The sequence below is a fragment of the Hypanus sabinus genome, chromosome 4 (genome assembly GCF_030144855.1).
Source record: "Hypanus sabinus isolate sHypSab1 chromosome 4, sHypSab1.hap1, whole genome shotgun sequence".
Lineage (NCBI taxonomy): Eukaryota > Metazoa > Chordata > Chondrichthyes > Myliobatiformes > Dasyatidae > Hypanus > Hypanus sabinus.
The window spans coordinates 47,611,895-47,631,481 of NC_082709.1; the positions used below are offsets into that span (position 1 = coordinate 47,611,895).

Below are 19,587 nucleotides of genomic sequence, written 5' to 3' on the forward strand. Positions count from 1 at the left end.
TATAATTATTTTTATGTATACAAAATACTAGATTACTTGTCAGACCAGCCAGAATCAGATAACCTTTCATACATCCATACTACAAATGAAGAGGTTATTCAGTCCAATGAGTCTATGCCACTTACTATGCCACTAACACCCCCCATCTTATTTTCTTGTATCTACAATCTGTTCTCTTTCACATGCCTGTTAAATTCCTCTTGATTCTTCTTCCACCCACCTACCTCAGGGGCAATTTACAGTGACTAGTTACCCACCCAACCAGTACATCTTTTGGATGTGGGTGACCCAGAGGAGACACAACAGGCTGCAGATGCTGGAATCTAGAGCAATAAACAAAACATTGAAGGAACTCAGTAAGTCAGGCAGCACTTGTGGGGGGAAACAGACCGTCAGAATTTCTGGTCAAGACGCTGAATCCAGAACCAGAGGAAACCCAAATAATCACAAAGTGAACATGCAAACTCCACACAGGCAGCATGGAAATCAGTACTGAACCAGGTCATTGCAGCTATGAAGCATTCACTCTGCTGTAGTGTAATGGATATTGCAGTAACAATATCTGGAAATTTGTTACACCAATCCTGCTAGGGGCTGGAGTTAGGGTTGCTTCATAATGTTTCATGCAGCCAGGCTAAGTGAAGCATAACCAGATACTGGGAGGTTACAGCTTGGGTTCAGCAGGTTTTATTTTTAGCAATATGCAGAGAACGATATCTGAACCAAATTCTAAACCCGTGAACGACAACTAAAGGCAAAGACCAAACATTTTCATCCAGTTACGTTCTGCATATTATTTACTTAATCTACCAGTAATCCAATTATTTTAAAGCTCTCATATTGCTACAACATCACAAATGAAGCAAGATCTCAATCATAGATTTGTACAAATGTAGCTGTATTAATAAGAGATATAAGTAACAATTTCATAATTAGTAATGATCCTAGCAACTTCAATAGAAATTTTACAAATGTTTGCTAAACACTTGCTTCTGATGATGTTTAGATGAACATAATAGCTGACTTACTTTGTCTGCTATTATAACCTGCTAAGTATGGTGGTCTACACAACTTTATTTGATACATACAAAAATCGATGACATTCAAATATTAACTTCCATATATAAGTGACTCAAAGCTGTTTGCATCTCTAGAACTTTTGCAGGCTACTTTGATGAACAACTTCCTCTTAAAGCTGCTTTAACAAAAGCACAAATTCTTCTCTTATTTACAATTAAAATGCTCATCATCAATTTCATTCCAACTCTTTTTCATTTCTGAATTGGCCCTTTACCAAAGGAATACAGCTAGAAAGAGCAACAATGCTAAAGCTTGCGAAAAATTTTAGAATTTCAAAGGAGAATCAAGGAATTAAAAAGAAAAAAAGGGAAATGGAAACACGGAAAAAACGTAAAATTGATTGTAAAAGCTTCTAGTGATCTGTGCAGAGCATGCCTTCCAGATTATGAGACAGGAAATTACATTAAGAAATAAGGAAATGGCCAAGAAATTAAACAAATACTTTGTGACCCCTTCAGGGTCAAAGGCAGAAGCCCTCCCAGAAACACTGGAGAACAACTGGCTGAGAGTAATTGAGCAGCTGGAAGAAATTAGTACTACTTAAGAAGAAAGTAATGTAGAAATTAATGGGACTGAAACCTAATAAATCCCCTGAACTAGAGGCAGATAGTATTGCTGCCTCACAGTTGGAAGCTGGGTTTGATCATGTTCTCTTGTGCTGTTTGTGTGGAGTTTACACGCCCTATCCATGATGCTTTGCTTTCCTTACACGTTGCAAATGGACGTTGATGGGTTAATTGGTTGTGTAACTTATACTTTAGTGCAGGTGAGTAGTTGGTATATTCCAAAATTCTACATATTTCAGAATAGCTCCCAGAGGTGGGAAGGGAGCAAATATAACTATTTAAGAAATGATAGAGGACAAAATCTTGGAATTGCAGACCAATTAGACTGCCACCAATGGTGGGAAATGGGCTAGAATTTATCAGTGAAGAAATGATGACAGGGAACTTTGAAAATAAAAATAGGATTAGGCCAAATCAATATGGATTGATGAAAAGGACCTCAGATTCCACACATCAGATACAGTGCTTTGACTAACAGAACAGGCAACTAGAAGGATGGATGACAGGAAACTGGGAGATGTCAAACCACAAACAAGCCAAAATCTGCAGATGCTGGAAATCTGAGCAACACATACAAAATGCTGGAGGAGCTGAGCAGGCCAGGCAGCAACTATAGAAAAAAATGTCATCAATGTTTTGGCCCGAAATGTCGGCTGTGCTTTTTCTCATAGGTGCCGCCTGGCTTGCTGAGTTCTTCCAGCATTCTGTGTGTGTAACTGGGAGATGTGGTGGATTTGGATTTCTATAAAACTTGTAATTAATTATTGAAGAACATTTGAGCACATGGAACAGTGGATTAGTTTACAGAGTGAGAACTGGAGAAGAATAAATGGGTGATTTTTAGTTGGGGTGGATATGATTAATGGGTTACTGTAGGGATTGGCCCTTAGTCTTTAACCATTCACAATCCATTCCACATGAACGATCTTGATGAGAGGATCAAAGGGAACATATCCAGATTTGCTGATGCTACAAAGCTGGATGACAGTACAAACTGTAATGAGAATGCAGGGGAATATGAATAGATAACTAAATGGGCAAGGGCTTGGCAACTGGAATATGAGAATACACACGAGGTTCTCTTATTTGCTGGAAAACATCGAAAAGCTGAGAGATTTTCCTAAAGGGTGAGATTGAAAAGTGTTTATGCTCAGCAGAGCCTGAGTGTCCTTGTACATGAATCACTGAATAATAATGTGCAGTAGAGCAAGCGAGAGTGCCAACAATATCACCTTAATACAGGAGGATTTGAATACAAGTACAATGATGATATATGCCAATTATGTAGAAATCCAGTTGAAGCAATCTGTTGAGCTGCTGTCTCTCAGCATGCGACCTGGGTTCCATCCTGACCTCTGGGTGGTCTGTGTGGAGTCTGCACATTCTCCGTGCTAACGTGGGCTTCCTCGGGTCATTCTGGTTTCCTCACACATCCCAAAGACATATGGATTGGTAGGTTAATTGGCCACTGTAAGTTGCCCTGGTATGTAAATTAAGTGGAGTTTGTTGCCATACGTATAAGTACAATGAGGTGCAGGCACAATGATAAGTTTGATTGGAGCAGCACCACAGACACATAGACTCAGACAACACAAAATGCAAATGATGCAGAAATTATGAACGACGGTTAAGGAAAAGACAGCGTGAAACAGAACATTAATTCAAAAAACACAATCAGAGACAAGTGAAAGGTAATGCAAGGGATGATCTGTAGCATTCTGTTGTTGAGGTTGGGTTAAAGCCCTGCAAGCTGACTGGAGAATCTGAAGACTTTAAGAAAGGAGCTGTTCCTGATTCTGGTGGTGTGGAACTTGAGGCTGGTGGTTACACCACAAAAAAATGTACGGTGTAGATGAAGGGGGTCTTTGATGATAGATGCTGCCTCTCTAAGGCAGCATCGCATGTAAATGCTTTTTGCTGGAGGGGAGAGCAGTGTTTGCGCTGAAGCAGACACAAACAAATGGTAGAATACAGGTGGGTGGTGAAACATGGCTGGAGTTGATGAGAAAGTGGGATTAATGCAGGATTAGTGTAAAACTGGGTGCTTGGCGGTCTGTGTGGACTTGGTGATCTGAAGATTCACGATTCCTGGCGTAGGGTGAGCTTGCCCCCCTATGAGGAGATATTAAGCAGGTTGTAGAGTTTTGAAGAATGAGAGTTAACTTAATTGAAACATAAAAATAATCTTAGGGATTTTGGCAATGGACACAAAGGGAAGGTGTTATCCATTGCTGGGGCTTCGACAACCAGGGTTCACAGAATCAAAATAAGTAAACTTAGTATTCAAGACAAAGACAGACAGATTTTTGTATTTTAAGGGAAATAAGAGATACATTATTAATGCAGCAAAGTGGGGTTGAAGTAAAAAACAGTTACGATTATATCAAGACCATAAGGTATAGGAGCAGAATCGGGCCATTTGGCCCATCAAGTCTGCTCTACCATTAATCACCTGCCTTCTCTCCTTATGCCTTCATGCCCTGACTAATTAAAAATCTATCAACCTCTGCCTTAAATATACCCAATAACTTGGTCTCCACAGCCACCTGTGGCAATGAATTCCACAGATTCGCCACTCTCTGGCCGAAGAAACGATTCCTCATCTCCTTTCTAAATGGACTTCCCTGTAATCTGAGGGTGTGCCCTCTCATTTTAGACTCCACCACCATAGAAAATATCCACTTTATGGAGACCTTCCAACATTTGAAAGGTTTCGATGACAGGCCCTCTCATTCTCCTGAATTCCAGTGAGTACGGGCCCAAAGCCATCAATCCTCATATGATAAGCCTTTCAATCCTGTAATAATTTTTGTGAATCTCCTCTGAACCCTCTCCAATGTCAACACATCCTTTCTTAGATAAGGGGCCCAAAAATGCTCAAAATACTCCAAGTGAGGCTTCACCAGTGCATTATAAAGCCTCAACATTACATCCTTGATTTGATATTGTAGTCCTCTTGAAATGAATGCCAACATCGCATTTGCCTTCCTCACCATAGACTTAACCTGCAAATTAAACAGGGAATCTTTCACAGGGACTCCCAAACCTCTTTGCACCTCATATTTTTTAACTTTCTCTCCATTAAGAAAATAGTCTACACTGTTATTTCTTTTACCAAAGTGCCAGAACATACAATTCCTGACATTGTATTTCATCTGCCATTTCTTTATCCATTCTCCTAAACTGTCTAAATCCTTCTGCAGCCTCCTTCCTACCTCAACACTTACTGCCCCGCCACCTATCTTTGTATCGTCCACAAACTTGGCAACAAAGTCATCAATTTTATCATCCAAATTATTGATATCTAATGTAAAAAACAGTGGTTCCCGACACAGACACCTGTGGAACACCACAACCAACTAGAAAAGGTCCTCTTTATTACCACTCTTTGCCTCCTGCTAATCCTCTATCCATGCTAGTATCTTTCTTGTAATACCATGGGCTCTTAGCTTGTTAAGGCCTGTGTGGCATCTTGTCAAAGCCCTTCTGAAAATCCACGTGCATCACATCCACTAATTTTCCTTTGTCCATCCTGCTTGTTATTTCTTCACAGAATTCCAAAAGAATTGCCAGGCAAGATTTCCTCTTAAGGAAGCCATGCAGACTTTTGTCTATTTTATCACGTGCTTCCAAGTACCCCAAAATCACATCCTTAACAATCGACTCCAACATCTTTCCAGCCACTGAGATCACACTAACTGGCCTATAATTTCCTTTCTTCTGCCTCTCTCCCTTCTTGAATGAATTTGTAATTTTCCCGTCTTCCAGAACTATTCCAGAATCTAGTGATTCTTGAAAGATCATTACTAATGCCTCCACAATCTCTTCAGCCACCTCTTTCAGAACCCTTGGTGTACCCCATCTGGTTCAAATGATTTATCTACTTTCAGACCTTTCAGTTTCCCAAGCACCTTCTCCTTAGTAATGGCAACTTCACTCACTTCTTTCCACCTGACAATCTCAAACCTCTGGCACACCTCTAGTATCTTCCACACCGAAGACTGATACAAAATACTTATTCAGTTTGTCTGCCATTTCCTTATCCCCCATTTCTACCTCTCCAGTATTATTTTCCAGCAGTTCAATATTTACTTTCAGCTCTCTTTTACAGCAAACCTGCCCACAAGGATAATTGTCTCCCTCTGGTTCAGGTGCAACCTGTCCTTCTTGCACAGGTCATACCTTCCCCCAAACAGATCCCAATGATCCATAAATCTTAATGCCTGCCCCCTGCATCAGTTCTTTAGCCACATATTTATCTGTCAAATCATCCTATTCTTACCCTCACTGTCACTTGGGTACAGGCAGCAGTCTAAGAGATTACTACCCTGGAGGTCCTGCTTTTCAACTTTCTACCCAGCTCCCCAAGATCTCTCTTCAGGCCCTCTCGACCTTTCCTATCTCTGTCATTGGTGCCTATACATACCCAGATATCTGGCTGCTCAGCCTCCCTCTTTAGAATGCTGTGGACCTGATTTGAAATGTCCCTGGCCCTGGCACCTGAGAGGCAACATACCATCCAGCTGTCTCTGTTGCATCCACAGAAACTCGTCTCTATTATTCTAACTATGGTATCTTTTATAACTACTGCAGTCCTCTTCACCTCTCTTCTCTTCTGAGCCACAGTGCCAGAGACTAGTTGCTGCAGCTACCTTCCCCCTTAACAGTATCCAAAGTGGTATACTTAGTATTGAGGGGAATGGCCACAGGAGTACTCTGTACTGGCTGCCTATTTCCCATTACTCTCTCGAAAGTCACCCAATGACCTGTCTCCTGCAACCTAGGGGTGACTACCTCTCTGAGCTTCTATTTCTTACTTCCTTACTCTCCTGTATGAGCCAAGAGTCATTTAGCTTAGCATGTTCTCTGAGGAGCTGCCTATATTGACCAGAGGAGCAGCTACAAGCGGCTGAATTGGCTATTGCTGCCTCTGTTTCTTATGTCGACGAAGGCGAAGTTTCCTTGGCGGCCTGGCTTTTGCAGCAGAAAAGTGAAAGCAATTTTTATTTGCTGTCACCACCTTGAAGTCACCTTGAGCTGTCTTGATCAATCCACATGGATCAATGAACATATTCTTGTAGGTGTGACTTAAAAGTGCAATTGTATTATTTTCCGGGACTATTTATTAGCCCAATAAGAACAATTAAGGAAAACAGCAATGACTATACAGTTGGCAAATTAACCACTGAAACAGTTACCGACATTAGTGGACAATCCTTAATGCATTAGCGCTCCTTTAGTAGGAGTTTCTAGAAGTCTCCAACTAAGGCCTGTTAGCATTGTGGTCTTTGATCACAGGTAACTCCGCCCACAAATCTGATTTTCATTTCCTGCTTTCTGGTTTGTACTGTTTGAACTTTGTCTGTTTAGAAGATAGGAATTAGGATCTGAAAGTCAACATGTAAACAAACTAATGGTACTGTGGCGACCCACTTCCTAGCGCACTCGAACCGGCTCACAAATAGCCAGCGCGCTGGCACAAAGGCCAGTCCCAAAAGGGCGCCAGGTTTGCTTCACCAACAAAGGGAAAAGCCTCCGCGGGACTGTGAGTACGTGCCTCCTACAGCATCCGCGCCTGGGGAGGGTGGGATCAGGGAGGCTTTAAAGCGAAGACAATACAGTCCCTCAAACAGTGTTGGGTCTCACTGACATAAAGGAAGAGCACCGGATACAATAGATGAAACCAACAGACTCACAGGTGAAGTGCTGCCTTACCTGCAAGAACTGTCTGGGGCCTTGAATCTTGTTAAGGGAGAAGGTGCAGAGGCAGATGTAGCAGTTGTCTTGTTTGCAGGAGTAAGTGACAGGAGGGAAATTGGTGGAGAGGGATGAATGGACAAGGGAGTCATATAGAGAGCAATCCTTGAGGAAACGGGGGATAGGGATAGTTGTGCTTAGTGGTAGAACCCCGTTGGTGATGGCGGAGTTATGGAAAATTATGTGGTGGATACAGACACCCATGGGATGATAGTTAAGGACATGAGGAAACCTTTTCCTGTTATGATGGTGGGAGAATGGGGTGAGGGCAGATGTGCGGGAAATGCAGGAGATGCAGGTGAGGGCAGCATCAGTAGTGGTGGAAGAGAAGCCCCATCCTTTGAAGAAAGATCTAAGGTATTCGAGAATGGAAAGCCTCATCCTGAGAACAGATGCCGCAGAGCCGAACGTATTGAGAGAACACAATGTCTGTTGCATTCACTTTTGTATTTAAGTAACTTCAACAGTAATTTTAACATCATAAACTTATAAAAAGTAGTCATTCCCATGGTATCAGCAAAATTAATTACTCTGTTAGTCAGCAACTAAGTCTTTAGATTTTTTATTTGCATAGCCTCCTAAGTTCCATTTTTTTTGTATATGTGGAACGTACAATTGTACTAAAAGTTGGTAATCTCATACAAAAGCAGAAATAAATACAGCGCATTCATTCAACCAATATATCTGGGCACCCTAATTTGAATTATTAAGATGTTCCCATTTACCATTGTGCATTATAATTTTCTTGCTCATTATACTGAGACATGGTGACTGGATGGTTGGGTATTTTTACAAGGGAAGGGGAATTGAAGGAAAGCAGCTTCTTACCTACTGTTGAATTTTTCTGGATGCTTTTCTCTCATTACGTGAAATCTGTGAGCAATTGATGCATCCTATGCAAACAGAATTAAAAATAAGCATCACAGCAGAAGCAAAAGCAGGTGAACAATTAGTACATAGCAATCCCACAGTGGAGAATAAAATAGCACAATTTCATACATCTTAAGACACAAGACATGGGGGCAAACTAGGCCATTCAGCCCATCAAGTCTGCTCCACCATTCAACAAAGACTGATGTATCATCTCTCTTGTCCTCATTTACTTGCCTTCTCCCAATAACATTAGATGCCTTTACTAACCTCCATTTTAAATATACCCAATGACTTGGCCTCCACAGCCATCTGTGACAAAGTATTACACAAATTCACCACCCTTTGATAAAGAAATTCCTCCTCATCTCTGTTCTAGAGGGGTATCTTTCCATTCTGATCTTGATGTCAGTTGTACAATTTGCTAATTTTTAAAATGAACTAGAAAATCTAGGAGGGGCCGCTGGTTTGAGTTGCTGCCATTGGAAGGACTTCTGAGTCCTGCTGCTCTCAGAGATGTTATCGAAATTCTGAGATTTATGGATTGGACTGTAGCTCATATTGGCCTCTTTCAGTTCTGTGACTTTTTTCACGTTCTTGCCCATTCTTTCTTGTTGTCAATTGATGGGCTGGGGGTTTGGGTGAGCTGTTAGTTTTGTGTAAGAGAGGGGTTGGGGGTGTTTGGGGTTTGTGAGTTTTTGTTTGATGTCTTTCTTTCAACTACTTATTTGGTTTTCTGTATTCTATGGCTACCCAGAGAAAACAAATTTCAGAGCTGTATTCTGCATACATACTTTGATAATAAAATGAACCTTTGAACCTTTTTTTTTCCACAGTGAGTCAGAAGATGTGCTGCTTTATAACAGGTATAATATCTAGACAAATTGAAACATAACAACAGCTTGGACAGTCTTGACATAGTGAATGCGGGGTGTTACCTCTATAGGGAGAGCATAGAATGGTTTAAAATTATAAGTTGCCCAGTCAAGACAGAGATGAGGCACTATTTTTCCTCTCATTGACTTGTGAATCTTTGGAAATCTGCTTCAAAGAGCAGTAGGACAGAATCTCTGAATATTTTTAAGGCCGAGTTAGACTCATGATAAACAAGTTTGTAAAATATGACCTAGTAGATGGGGATGCAGAGTTGAGATTACAAATGTTCTGAGCTGAGGGAGCACAACAGAGATGGCTCAGCTGCAGCTAAACTTAAGGGGAAACACACAGAAAATTCTGGAAGAACTCAGCAGGTCAGAGGGCATCTATGGAAATGAATATGCAGATGTCATATTGGGCTGAGCTTGGCTGAAAACATCGACTATTTATTTCTTTCCATAGGTGCTGTTTGCTCTGCTGAGTTGCTCCAGTATTTTGTGTGTGTTGCTCTGGATTTCCAGCACCTGCAGAATCTCTTGTGTTTATAATCAGAAGGGGTTACCAAACTTAATTAGAATGCAAGTAGGAATAAGTTATGTTTGTGACAGCCTGGCGTGTGCAAGTTGATTTATGGGTTGCCTGGATTACAATAGTGACTAAACTTCAAACATACAATACATTATTGCTGACAACTATTTTGGATGACCTGTGGCCATAAACAGAGGTACTTTACCATTTTTGCTTGAAAAGGTGCTTTCTGATTTCAGTTTGGAATGTAATAAAATTTTAAGAGCACAATGTCCTGTTCTAAATTCTCTGTCTCAACCTCATTAAATTCTTTTATCATTGCAAACTTCTTATGCAGTGCTAGTCAAGTTAATGTAAGCAGGCTTCAAACACTCCAGCAAAATTCAGGTAAATTTGTTTTACAGACTCTCCAATACACCAAAGACCTAAAATTACCCAAATCAGGCCTGTAGTACTCTGGGTCTAACAGAGGCACAGTACTACTGAAATATCACTCTCTTCTTTTTTGAATTTTAACTTTCACTAGATAAATGCCTTTTTGCTCACACTAGCAATTCTAATTGTTGTGGTTTACATATGTACGTTAGCTTTAAAGCAATGCGTTTATATGGTTGGCTAAATCTCTTTGTCCTTGCCAGCAAGAACATGTTTTGATTTAAAGCCTAAGATTGCATTTCCTCAATACAATCCCAGTTATTTTGACTTCGTCACTGTTTCTTAGCAACAATATCTACATAAACATAAAATTAATTCACCCCTACATTATCCCTTAGCACAAGACTCAGTAATCAAACAATACTTTCAATATTCTTGTAATGTAACTTGGGCCAGACTCAGATACTTTGATTAACATTCCCTCAAGTTTTCTGTTTCATGTTTTCAAACACATCCAAGAAATGTTTGGCTCCCAGTAGAACTGCCATAATGTAGTTGACAGGATAATAATTCTGACTTTTCTGAAATTGTATTATACAGGGACATTAAAATGCAATTTAAAGTTTGCAATCCATTTCATGTGCAGTGCATTTCTCCACTCTAACTTCAGTTGAATTACATCAAACAGAACGTTGATGTATTTTTCGTAATTCTGCATTGAAAGATTTGCTAAAACACGATTTACAACTAAAATATCCACAGGAAAGTTCACATATGTTCTACATTATCTATTTTCATCTCTTTAACCCCAACTCACCTACTACTAAAGTACCTTTTTTGCAATTGTAAGAGAAACACAATTTACATTTTATCTAATGGATGGCATGTTTAACATTCATTTGTTATTCATCTTCTCTGACAACAAATATATTCATTCACCACTGAAATGCCAATTGAATCCATTAAAATGAGTTAGTATAGGAAAGTTCAATTTTACATAAATCTCCTTGGAACAATTTTAAAGTATTCCTGGAACCAATCCATTAGATTAAAGCTTTTAAATGTCTGTGCCAATTGTGGTTTTCAGATCCAGCCTAATCCCTCTGTGATTAAGGGACTCTGATCAACTTTCTGGATTTGCTGTGAATTGCAATACAAGGAAAGCGAATAAGGAAATAAGTTTACTCCTTGAGTTTGAGAGGTTCTGCTCTGCCTGGTTTAAATCATCTAGTGACTAATTTCCTGGATTAACTGAGATTAGATTCTTCAGAATCACATAATACATCGATATCACAGAACCTTGATGGTCATTTAATATTCTGATGATTCATTATATGTCAATTGTATTGGAATAATGCTTGTTTCAGCAAATTGGCAGCTGCAGGAACTGATTGCTGTTAAATTTTTGTTGGTGTATTCCAGTACTCCACTGAATCACACGCACACTTACCATTATTAAATGCAAGTTCGAGAAATGCTATTAGAAACAGTTTACATATAGTTCCCAATCAATAATGTTGCCTATGACCAATTCCCAGCTACTTTGCAGTGAAGTTCAACTTCAAAGCAACTTGGTAAGTATTCCCTTAGGTCAGCAGCTACAAGAAGGTGACTACCCAACTGAATTCGCAAAAGTTGACTCAGACTGCAGCTTATTTGCATCAACACTACTGCAGCCAATCTGGACTGACTGCAGAATAAACTGATTCAGTGAATCTCGGCAGGCTGCAGAAAAACCTTTAGCACTACTAAGAAGTAGCAATAGCATCTATGAATTAAACAAGCACTGGATGATAATTTTCTTACAGAAAACATTGTAAGTAATGTGAATTGTACACGTAAAAGGTTAAGTAATATGAAAGATACCACAGACAAAAGTAATGAGTTGACCTTGGGCTTTTGAATAGGAATGCTGTCAGGTTCCAGCTCTGATACACAGCAAAGTGCTATCCAAATCAGTAATACCCATGTTAAATTTCATCTTATCCTTGTGTGGGTAGTAGAAGGGAATTTTATGAATGATTGGCACCTCCTGGAATTCAAGTCATTAGGCAGGCAGGATGGCAGAGAAATCCCTCAAATTTGCTGCTTATTTCACCAAAAAAATCTGGGCATTGAGGCTTCTCCGTTGCTTTGAGAATTGTCATGATTATAAAACAACTCTGAAGGAATTTTTAAAAATGTATTTAAATAACATGCTTGGTTTGCAGTTTAAAACCAATAATTTATGGGAAAAATTATGCAAAATTGTTGCAATATCTTTAGATTAGCCCGTCAACTTCATCTGCACAAAATTGACAGAGCAACAGAAACTGTTTTAGAATAAAAACCTTGCTTTAATTAACATTTAACATGATAGCAGGATTTCTTATTTTACAGGTAACAAAATATGTCTAAAGCATTGACCCAGAAGCCAGTAACCATTGTATACATATTTTAATCAAATAATGATTGTAAAAATTTGTAATTTCTCATTCCATTAAAATTGACCTAAATATTTTGTCATCCAGAATAGTTGGTTGAAATGTTAAATTTACTTTTCCATTACATATTTTCCAATCTAATGGCTGAGTGCATGAATCTTTAGAGGAGGTCTGGGAACTAATAACCTTAGAAAGTTATCAAAACAACAACAGAATTATTTCAAGGAACTGGCAAATAAATGTTTGAGAATTGACCATGCTTCTAATGATAAGTGAACACATGTTTTAAAATATTTTGTTTGGTTACTATGATAAGTGGTAGCTTAAATCTTAAAGTCTATTTTTAATGATAACAGATAGCAAACAAATTACCAGTAACATTGTGTAGGGTAATCTGTGAAACACTTCCTTAATTGAATGAAAAGGAGTGCGCATGTTTATAAAAAAGTAGAATCTTGTAATCTAAAGGGAGCCAAGCTATCAAACTCAGAACTGGCTGTATTCTTACTAACCAAAACAAAGTCAATCAAACCAGCTCTGAAATCAGTAACTACCTCCTATCTAGATGTTTTTTTTATTTACGCTGGAGCACATGATGTGGATATTGTTGGTCGTACCAGAATGATGCCAACCATGACTTGCTTGAATTGAGTAAACAGTAGGTCTTTTCCAAGGGCTGCCACATTGCATAAACCCACACCAGGTCAGGGTTGTAAATAATGCTTCTGGATACTAAATCAATCTTTTGGTAGGTGATTGAGCAAAAGATCCCAACTGCTTAAATTTGATTTTTCTCAAGATACCAGCTTTGTTGTATTACCACAGGACTATAGTAGAAAAAAAACATATTCATCATAAATAATAATCAATATTCTGCTTGGCATATTATTTTCTACATTATGTTATAAACAGTTAATATGAATGTGCTTTTAACTTCACCGGTTAAAAGTTTTAGAAATAAAGCTATATCAATTTACCCTGACTATCTATTGCAATATTACACAACAAAGAATGTGTAATGGAACCTGGAGCACTTTTAAACATAACTAAGAACTAAACTTAGACTTTAAAAAATCCACTCTGTAACTGAAAACCAACTTCCTGTTATAAATACTTCCTTTTGCAGTGCTGTGACATCTAAAAATGGTCGAAGCACTAATTCTTTTTGGATGACTAAAGCTTTGAGGCATAACATGTATGTAAATCTGTGTAATTATTTTGTGTTATTTAAAATCTTTGCGATTAATGTGATCCTAGATAACTCAATGCGAAGTATTACTGGAGATAGTTTTCTAGACAAATTTAAACATGGACATTTAAACAGCAGATCTGATCAGCCTATGATTTTCAAACACTTGATATATTTGTATCTAACAGAGCCTGTAAAAAAGTGAACCTTATCATTTTTTTCTAATGTGATAAATGAAGACCCACAAGAAATTTGTTTTCAGGAACAAACTTACTAACATGTTAACACATAGTGCTCAATTCTGCTTTTAAAACTTACAATTTGCTACAATTTTGTATCCTTCCATTAAAAGGGATTTAAAAGAAAATCAAGGTGAACTGAGGCTAATTCTTCATAAAGGACATTCCAATTTTGAAACACTGAAGGTACACTGATGCACTAGCACAATAAACACAACCAGTTTATTATTGCTTTCTAAAATAACTAATATGACTCTAACATATACATTTCAAAAAATCATATCAATGTAACATAAATAAGCCCTGTCGGTCAAGAGTGTAACTGCATACTATATAGTGTATTAAAAAATGATAATTTTCTGACAGTGTGCTGAAAAAAAATGAGAGCACCTGTCTTGTAATGTCATGTGCATTCGGATCTAAAGTTACTACTTTTCATCAACTTTACAGCATCTTGATATTTGATTATGATAAGGTTATTAAAATAACCAAATGTATAGCATAAATAGAAGATACCTGATGAGATGAATTCAACTTCAGTTGAATTACAGTTCTCAACAAAATCGGAACTCCTGCATTTACATGATCCTTTTGGCCAAATCTCAGATTTTTAACATGTCAGTGCTGCATCATAAAGGTGCTAACATCCATTTTCACAAAGAATTTACAAAAAAAAAATCAAATACAAAATTCCAATCAACTTTATAACATTGGACAGACAGAAGATGGTTAAAGATTAGCAACATAACCTTTAGATTTACAAGCCATTAATAAATGGCCTGAGTTTCACTTTCACAGTGTCTGACCAAGTATGATCTTGTACTACAATCAATGCATTGCATTTATGGTGGTTAATGGTTCATTGGGCATGAACAAAAAATCAGAAATGAGAATTCATATATGAATTTACTTTCTGATTAATAATCTGATATTTAAACTGGTTCACTGATGTAATAAATCTGCTATCTTTATCAGACTTTATGCAACTCCTGACCTATAGCAATTAGATTGACTCTGAAGTGGCCTAGAAAGCCCCCCACTTGTATCAAACTACTATGTTAAAGCAAAAGAACAATGCACTGGATGGAACTTAAGCATCAAATTCAATCACAGCCAAGTAATTCCTGGCTCAGTAGACTTCTAAACACATATCAGGGGACCCTCATGTTCTGACCGGTGAATGAATAAAAACAACACACACAAAATGCTGTTGCGTTCCACCAGCATTTTGTGAGTGTTGTTTGAATTTCCAGCATCTGTAGATTTCGTAGTGAATGAATAAATCCTCTTTTCCCATTTGTTAGGTCAGCATTTAAAGTACACCTTCAGAGTGTGTTGTTGCTTCAGGGAATAACTGCTGCTTGAAGAATCCACACGAGAAACCACTCTAGTAGAAACAAACTCTAACAAAAATAAATAATAAGAGGCGGTGCAGCACGGCATCTAAGCTGGGGGTTGGTGCTCAGCAGAAGACAAGCCGTTTTGTGTTAGACTGCTGCAACATTCATGGACTCAGGGTCTTGAACTATATAAATTTTGCATGACTGTACTTTACTGATATCTTCTATGTGCTTACTATCTCATATATGCCGTGTGCTGTGTATGACTGTTGGTCCTGTGCTTTGTACCTTGGCCACAAGGTAACGCTGTTTTGTTTGGCTCTGTTCATGGGTATTCATATATGATTGAATAACAATTAAACTTGAACTTTGAACTGTGAATGGTGAGTGTGTGTGCAATAAAATCAATAAGACCCCCCCCCCCCCCACCGTCCCTTTGTCAAATAAAGAAAACCTTTGTTATGGCCCACTAATTGACGGAATGAATTATTACAAAGTGAACAAACCTGTGAGAAGAGTCTAGTTATGAAAAAAATTCTAACTATAATGTTATTAATAATTGTGTAAGCAAAAGTAAAACCAGTCAATATTGCAAAGACATTTGGTTTCATTCGCTTTTAGGAACAAATTTCCAAAAATCTTTTTTATTTATGTTGAGAATGAGAGCGCAGTGTGGTGTTTTTCATCTCTCACTTCTGCCAACCTGTTGGGAAAGTGACAGATCTGGGCACAGAGAAGATGCTAAAGACCTGAAATTCTCACAGGACTTCTCGCGGGCTGGTCCTGGCATGGCACAAAGGCCATGGTCTAAAGCTACAAACATGTACTTTGCTGCTATGTCGGTGTCTACTGGTTCATATTAGATGCTAAGAAGATGACCAGGTTTGTCTTTAAAAAGAACCTTTCATCTAAGAACTCAGCTCTTGAAAGTGATGGCATTCTCCTAATGATGTAGTTTTTGCACTTTTGATGGTGCAAGTGTACGTGGAAAGAAATAACACTATAAAGCCGAGTTACTTTGGATCATCCTCAGACTGAGCACATTGCAGCCACAATGAAGAGGCATAGCATTGAACCAAAGTGCAGAAAAAGCTGATCCTGAATGGTGTCAAATTTTTGGATTATGGTTTTGACTGTACCCATCCAGGGCACCTTATGAAACGCATTTCATTATTTTCCCCAAGCATCAAACCAGTCTGGTGGGAAGGCATTGGAAGTGGCAATCATACTATCTGCCTTGGTCATGAGTCCATGCAGTTTCAACAACTATCCAACAATGGCATATAGGAACCTGGTGCTAGGGAATACAGTGACCAGAGTATTCATAAATATTAGGAAAGGGTTTGATAATTTTCTTGTTATGCATGACCATTGCCTGCCATGCAAACTTGTAATCTTCCATTTGTCAGCCCATTATCTGGCTGTTATCCAGGCCCTGCTTCACTTTTCTAGTAGAACATATCACAGTAAACAGCAGGTGCAATGTTGATTGCCTGTTTTGAATGGACTGAACAGACTGTAAGACCTACTGATAGCAAATGTATACATAAAGAGTCCAGTGTTACTGTAGAAATTTAAATACTTTATGTTACAGGGATTCAAAGATTAACCCTGGGATTTATGTAATTATTTTTTTCCCATCAGTAACAGCTGGTTCCTGAATCTGAGTAAACGTGAAGCAAGGAACGACTCAGTAAAGAAAGATATCAAACTGTTTCCTCCTCCTGCTGCTGCTGTCCTTGCCAATTTTTTCCCTTCTCTCCTGATGATATCGACTCATTGCTGGATTTTGTTCCACAGGCATGTTTTCGCCCCCATAGGGGAATGCTAACAGGTTATTCATTCAGCAGATTATTGCAGCTCAGTCTAATCTCTTCAACCATTTTTTAAATTTAACCAATGTACCTTATTGATAAAATTTGCTATTTATTTTCATCTTTTTTATCATCATTCTCAGTATGAGCCATATTGTATTAATTTTCCTTTATAATCTTTGAGCAGAGTCTATCTTCCAGCCCTTCACTGTACTGTGATAGAAGGACCTTACGCTGCAGCTTCCCTGAATCAAAATTTTCAGCAGCTGCAATGAACTTAAGTGCATTCTTCAGGACAGGTCCTTGATTTTGGAGTGTGCCTTCCCTCATATACTAAAAGATGCTGGAGGAATTCAGCAAGTTGAGCAGCAGTGGTGGGAAATATGGAGTTGACATTTCATCAAGACGCTTCTTTTGGAATGAAAGGAGGAGGAAAGATACAGCTAGTACAAAGCCAGCTTTTCCATTCTTCCATTCTCCAACTACCTATTACCCCTCCTTACCTGGATCCTCCCACTACTAGCTCTTACCCACTCTTTTCACCTCTTTATACTCATATTCTGACTCTCTGAGTTCCTCCAGCACCATGTTTGTTGCTATGTTATGCAGCTGTTGAGGTAAACCCTCATGGGGAACCCTGCATCACTATTCAAACCTCTTGTCAAATACACACCCCAAACAATAGATGGACGACCATCTCATCACAATAGGGCAGCATGAAATAGTGCTGAATCTGCCCCTTCTCATCATCAGCCAAACAAGGTCATGGTGCTTCTTTGAAAGTTTTGGTGAGGGAGCAGCCTACCAAATGACATTGACATTCAAGTTGTGGGAAGGCAGAATCCTGTGATCCACAATAAGCAGTGTGGTGGATCCCCAATTTCCAATCTCTTCTTTCTCCTCCTTGTGGATAAGGCCTTCCTTGCAGAATACATCATGCTGCCAACTCCACACAGCACTGAACACTTCCAGCAGGTATAAGCTGATCTATTCCAGCAGAGCCAAGTCCAACTCAACTGGCCAGCTACTACTTCCTGAAGAGTTATTTGTCCTGAAGGCACAACTAGACCTTGCCAGCTCATCCAGACATCTGTTCAGGACTGGACTGACCTGTGCCCCTCTGGAGAGTTGCTGAGGATAATGAGCGATTAAAGATGCCAACATGTGCAATCAGGTGTCTGTAAACAACCTACAGTTTGCTGACATCTCAGGCTGGAGTGTCCAGCAACATTGAGGGTGCTGTTGAAGTCATCATTCAGAATGTTATTTACAATGCCATCAGCAGCACAGGAGTCTTTCATTGCTGGGGAATACACATTGATTAACCTGTGGAAAACACTTTTGTATTTTACATCTAATACAAGAGATGGCCAACATCAACTTCCGACTTCAGTGATGATGAAGCTGTATCTCTGCAGCTGGATGGAGAATGGCAATCACTGGCTTCCAACCAGATTGATTCCCCATGAAATCACCACTGTGACACAGGCTATAGACTTGACAAAGACAGCAGCTGAGACTTGACCCTGAAAAACTCTTTAAATCTCTTGTGTTTTGAGAATAGGATCTGGTTCATTACTCTGTCCCAGCATACACGTAGCATGCATTGACTCCTGCACTTACTGAGGGCAGAGGTACAGTTTCTGACCTCCCACAGAGACTGAGCTCCACAGTGATGAAGCTGGCAGTGCAGTTGCTTTGTTCCTGCTGGAAATCCTCTCCTGCTTTCCATCTTCCAAAACATGGAGCTGGAGTGGACATATGCTGCACAGATTCCACTTCCCCTTGCTTTCTGCTTTCCATTTCCACTCCTAGATTGTTGGAGGTGAGTTGGAGCTGCTGTTCTGGACACCTTTGTTCCTGCTTTGTTTTTGCTTGGGTGTATTGACAATATAACTGTTTGCTGCCTCTCATGAAGTGCTGTTTCTGCTGCTGATTTTGTTGATCCTCAGCAGAGGAGTCATCTACAGCGTCTGGCCACCTGCAACACCTGGAAGGGCATCTCTGGATTGATGAGTGTTCTGCTTTATCCCATGCTCTGGAAAGCTTTCAACTTCCTCTGTGGCTCTGGATTGGGTTCCATGCTCCTTGCTTGGGATTTATATTCTTTGTCCTCCAGGCTACGCTCTCGTTCTACATCAGTGGGTCCCAAACCTTTCTGGGTTGCTGTCCCCTTGGCTCCTACACCACATCCCTAGCATCCCTCTCTCCTTTCTGACTATTACATAAAAACAATAAAGAATTTTAATTGATGATGCACAGAGAAAGAAGATAGGAACAGCAAATTTAAAACAGTGTCAAATAATTGCAAAAACTATTCAAATCTACAAATAAAAATTCAAAGCTGCAAAAAATTATTTAACTACAGTAAAACATATTTCATCAATAATTTTAGAGTGTATATTAGTTGTCCTATTAGCTACTACGTCAATGCTTTTCACTGTTCAATGAGATGGACGGGCTTGGTGCAGTGATATCAACTTTTCAACATCAAGCTGAATGTCACTCAGAAGGAGCCTCAGATCTCATG

General features: G+C 39.1%; 1 protein-coding gene across 6 annotated transcripts in view; it reads right to left on the reverse strand.

Annotated features, from left to right (window-relative positions):
- The window catches only part of LOC132392730 (diacylglycerol kinase beta), a 521,872-nt gene that overhangs the window by 146,540 nt on the left and 355,745 nt on the right, over nucleotides 1–19,587 (reverse strand). For all 6 annotated transcript variants that reach the window (XM_059967021.1, XM_059967020.1, XM_059967019.1 and 3 more), the window contains one exon: nucleotides 8,232–8,296. In XM_059967021.1, coding sequence (XP_059823004.1) covers nucleotides 8,232–8,296 — 65 coding nt within the window. The remainder of the gene's footprint in view (nucleotides 1–8,231; nucleotides 8,297–19,587) is intronic.